Source organism: Microchirus variegatus (assembly GCF_963457635.1).
Source record: "Microchirus variegatus genome assembly, chromosome: 1".
NCBI lineage: Eukaryota > Metazoa > Chordata > Actinopteri > Pleuronectiformes > Soleidae > Microchirus > Microchirus variegatus.
The window spans coordinates 5,413,903-5,418,893 of NC_139802.1; the positions used below are offsets into that span (position 1 = coordinate 5,413,903).

Sequence of the window (4,991 nt, forward strand, 5' to 3'; positions counted from 1 at the left end):
TTGTTTCCCGTTGTTTATGCACTTTCCATGAGAAATGAAATAAAGACCAACTGCAAGTCTTTTTTTGGTCTGGACCTTGCTTCTACTACTACACAACACAACACAACACAACACAACGTACATCTGAACTTGTGGGATAGGACCCAAATGACTAAATTGAACTGAATGAAAATTAGATTCTATTTCCCCTCCTTGACCTCTACAACCTTCAGATTCAGAGACATGTTTTAGGTTACTCTTGGGATCACTCTCTAAAACATTTATACATGTGTGTATCAGCATGTTTATTCCTAATTTTCGTTTCAGTCAAATGCCTGTTTATGACAATACGACAGTGAATAGACCTCTAAGTGCAGAGCCACCACTGAAACACATGGTGGCAGCAACACTCCATTGACAGAAATATGTGTAACACATTACATTCTCGAAACTCTCATTTAATTGTCTCTATGAGTGTTAATGTGACAACACAATTTAAATGTATGTATAAACTCAAGTAAAATGTTTAATTCGTGCGTCAACATGAAAGTTTGACGTGCAATTAATTCACCGGAAGTGAAACATTTCATTTCCGGGTAGTGTGTTGTTTTGTTTACAGTTGTGTGGTCGTTGAGCGTGAGAAACGTCTGATGTTTGAGTGAAATAGCAACGTGTGTGCGTCGCATTTAACATCGAGTTGAGTGTGTTTTAGCTTCACATGGCTTCGCAGATCCCCATAATCGTCAAGGCTCAGCCGGTCCTCGCCAGCGCTGTCGCTGCCCGGGCTAAGAAGCGTCCCGGGAGTCCGGCGGTGTCGGCTGCTCCGCAGGCCACCGGGAGCAAGAAGAAGAAATCCCCGCTGACGGTGACACCGACAATACAGACTCAGGTGATGATGCTAAAAAAAACCTTTTTCCCTAACCTTAACCCATCAAACTAACCTCAACCTTATGACAATTCAGCTGGTGCCAAATTAGGACATCTGGTACTGAAAATATCAATGTTTATGCCCGATAATTAAAGTACACACGCACACATGTATGCGCATCATTCACAGTGAGGACCCCCATAGAAAAAATGTATTCCCTAGCCCCTAACCTTAACCTAAACTAAATTCTAACCCTCAAACAAAGCTTAAATCCTTTAAAAAGTGGCGAGGGGCACAACGTGAGGGCCAGCCAAAAGTGTCCTCGCTTTCCCAAAATGTCCTCACTCCCTGTGGGTTATAAGTTACTTGGTCCTCACAAAGATAACCTTACCAGATCACACACACGCAATGGTAGTTTTGAAGTGGCAGTCTGTCTCAGATTGATGATATTGGGCCATTACCTCTCTATACCTCAGAACATGTATTTGGCCCACCTTAGACTACGATTGACATTACCATACAAACACAACGTACAACAACGTATCTTAAACTCTGATGTCACTTCTCTTCGTTTCATCAGATACCAGCAGTAGAGACGGTGGTAGAGGTAAAAGCAGTGGGATCATTAGACATTAGTGGCCCCACCATAGCCACAGAGTCCACAGCAAAACCGCCGCCATTCAAAGACCCAACTTTCACGGTGAGTGTCTCTGTCCGCAGAGATTTAAATGTATCCGCTTATGTGCCGCCTCACAGTCCCTTCTCTTTTTTTCCACAGCATTCTGGGATTGGTGGAGCAGCAGCAGGTAAAAAGAACCGCACCTGGAAGAATCTTAAACAGATCCTAGCGTTGGAGCGGACTTTACCATGGAAGCTCAGTGATCCCAGCTGTGAGTGATTGTATCTTGTTTTACCCTCTGCATTTTGATTATACACAATGTTAGGTCCTATTTGTAATTTATGTGCCCGCATCCACGTGTATTTTTTGCAGATTAATGAAAGAAACAGTTTTAGTTGTGTGTTTTTTTAAAAAATATGACTGAAATTTTACTGTTGGTGAGTATTTGCTGTAAAAACTATAAAGGTATTGTTAAAGATTCAGTGTGTAGGATTTAGTGGCATCTAGTGGTGAAGTTGATTACTGCAACCAACTGAACGACCCTTGCTTCATGTTCTGTAGGAGAACGGTGTTAGTTCACATGTAACATAGGAACATTTAAAGGTTTTCCTTAAAGCCAATGGCTGGTTTGCCATTCAGTGTAAAACTGTAAAAACATGGCAGACTCTGTGAAAGAACCAATTCACTATTTAGATATAATGGGCTCCCTCAGTAAGAAAACTCAATGATAATATATCATCTGACTGCAGCGATAAGTGGGTGTCAGGTGTAGAATTGCTTATGATGGTATCATTGTGTCTGCAACGAAGGTTATGTTTGTCTGTTTGTCAGCAGCATAACTCCAAAAGTGAAATGACATTTAGGTTATGGCCTAAAGAAGCAATGATTAGATTTTGGTAGTGATACCAATCTGGATTCTTTTGCAAAACAAAAAGAAAACTAAACAACATTTATCCTTGTGAGGTAAATGATTATATGAAACTGGGCGTCCTTGACCAGAGTATTTCCCTCTAGTCTCGGTCAGCATTTAAAATCCACAATCCTTTTGTATGTACAGACTACAGCATTGATGCCCCTCCCTCGTTGAAGCCAGCCAAGAAGTACTCGGACATCTCTGGACTCCCGGTGAGTCATTAGTCAACAGCTGTAATTTAGGAAGATGGTGTATAAAATGAATCTGAATATTTATGTTTATGTTTTTCCTGTAGGCAAATTACACAGACCCTCAGACAAAACTACGCTTCACATCCTCTGAGGAGTTCTCCTACATCCGCCTCCTCCCTACTGATGTTGTTACAGGCTATCTTAGCCTACGAAAAGCAGCGTGCGTCGTACCCTGACAGGAGAGTGAGACCTGGAACCTGACAGAGGTTTCAACGAGAGCTGATCTCACGTTATAGTGGGACGTTGTCGAGGGAGCGAGCAGACTCCAAGTGACAGAGGCAAGTCGGCTGCTGAGGGAACCACTGAAATGACTGTTGCTCACAGACTGACCAGTGGAAAATATCCGCTCATTGTGAGGCAGGAGTCTGAATAATGTTACCACATTATCAAATAAATAAAATAAATGTTTTATCAAAATCTCATTCAGAAAAAAGCACAATCGGACCAAATGTTGGTACCACCCCAAAGCATGTGTGGGACAGACAGTTTTTTCTGTGGTCTAACAGTTTATTTTTTTTATTTTGTACACAATGTGAATTCCTATCAGTCTGATTGGTTTAGAGAAAAGTTCTATATACAGTTGTTAAAAAGCCTCTACCTATGTCATTTTGACCACCAGTTGTATATATTAAAGACAACTTGAATTTTATGTGTCTTTTTCATGTCATTTTTGTGTAATTATATATCTTTAAGAGGAAAACGGGGATGTACAAAAACTGTGTCGGAACCATCCACCTTCAAACATCCTTTTAGCAGGCCTAATTTAACATGTGTCATATGTAAATGTAGAATTGGTTCCACATGGCTTCCACGGATAGATTTGATGTATAATTTGCTCTGCAGCTGGCAGAGTGAGAATGTCTCATTAATCACATGTGGCAGTTGTACAGGATTGTTTCCATGGTATGTTTCATGCTATTTTTCAAAAAAATTTGATGAATCGGGTCCGGTGTCTCAAGTGAAATTATCAATATTCTGAAAATGTTAAGCATTTGCACAGTCACTATCACTTCAGTATCAACAAACATGCAACCCTTTAAGGGTCAAGTGTGTACGAATGAGACTCTTCTTCTCATCTCTCCCTAACCCCAAAGGCATCAGTGACCTTGTCGTTCTTCTTTGTTTGTATAGTAAGCTTCCTCTTCAAAACATGTAACACTGGCATTAAAAAGTTGAGCTGTAGAAACGTGGTGGCACAAATTGACGGCCTCCATAAAGCAAGGCCTTTGTCTTAGGTACACATAGAAGGCTTAGTCTAAAGCTACCAATGTATGTGTATGTAATGCTCAATAAGCTTAATAAGAATAAACAGCAGCAGGACAAATACACGTCTTATCAATGACAATAACTAAGGTTCCACTGCAGGTTTAAGAGAGCCAAGGTCATGCTATTGTTCAGATGTAAGATGCATTGTGATTGAGTTGATTCCTACATCAGGACGTAGATGTTTCAAGACTCGAGGAGACCGAGACTTTCGAGGCAGCAGCCTTAAAGGATTAAAACTTACATTTTTAGATAGGCTTTTACTTAGGGTTGATTTTAATGTGTGTGTGAGACAACTGTGCATAGTATTTTATTTATGATTGTACAGCACTTTCACAGATTTGTGATCTGTGAAAAGTGGTATAAAAATAAACTTTACTTACTTACTTAGTTACTTCTTTTGTTTTGGTGATGACAGTGTACAGAGGACGGATGGCATCGTCCAGAGTAGCCAGCAGTTGGTTCAGTGTTCTCTTTCCAGCCACCAGTGTGTCCAACTCCCTGACAGCCACAGAGCCAGCCCGTCTGATCAGCTTGTCCAGCCTTGAAGACTCGCTCTTTGTTGTGCTGTAGAAGCCATTAGAAGCTGTGTGTTACTGTAATACTGCATACATTATTTCCTATATGTTTTGGTTATAATCTAATAAAATAAAGAGATCAATTAATAATTATATATATATATATATATATATATATACATATATACATATATATAAGACTGTTGCAACTTTTTTGAGTTCCATTGTTTTGTTATGTAAAAGCAATGAAAAACACATTGACTGACACTGGTGCAGTGGGTGACGATCTCCACTGATACAAACGTAAACAACACGACCAGGCTGACTGATGCCTGAGTGTAACTTGTCCCTGCTCTGGACTGGACTGAAGCTGATGAGGGCAGTATAGTATATCTGTGAGAGTCACACCAGCATTTCTATTCCTGCTGTGGCATCAAAACCTCAACATTGTGATTAATGAACAGCGCCGGGGCTTTCTGCTTCACAAGCACACAATCCAATAGTGAGTGTCTGTGTGCAAGCATGAGTATGGACATCTGTGTGTGTGTGTGTGTATGTGTGTCCACCCAAGACAGTAGAG

General features: G+C 40.5%; 1 protein-coding gene across 1 annotated transcript; it reads left to right on the forward strand.

Moving 5' to 3' along the window:
- The first annotated feature begins 621 nt into the window (after positions 1-621).
- On the forward strand, positions 622-3,186 carry ino80c (INO80 complex subunit C). Its single transcript, XM_083888548.1, has 5 exons — positions 622-868; positions 1,428-1,547; positions 1,626-1,737; positions 2,524-2,591; positions 2,675-3,186. The coding sequence occupies exons 1-5, from the start codon at positions 698-700 to the stop codon at positions 2,804-2,806; spliced, it is 603 nt and encodes a 200-aa protein (XP_083744674.1). The 5' UTR covers positions 622-697; the 3' UTR covers positions 2,807-3,186.
- Positions 3,187-4,991: the final 1,805 nt, after the last annotated feature.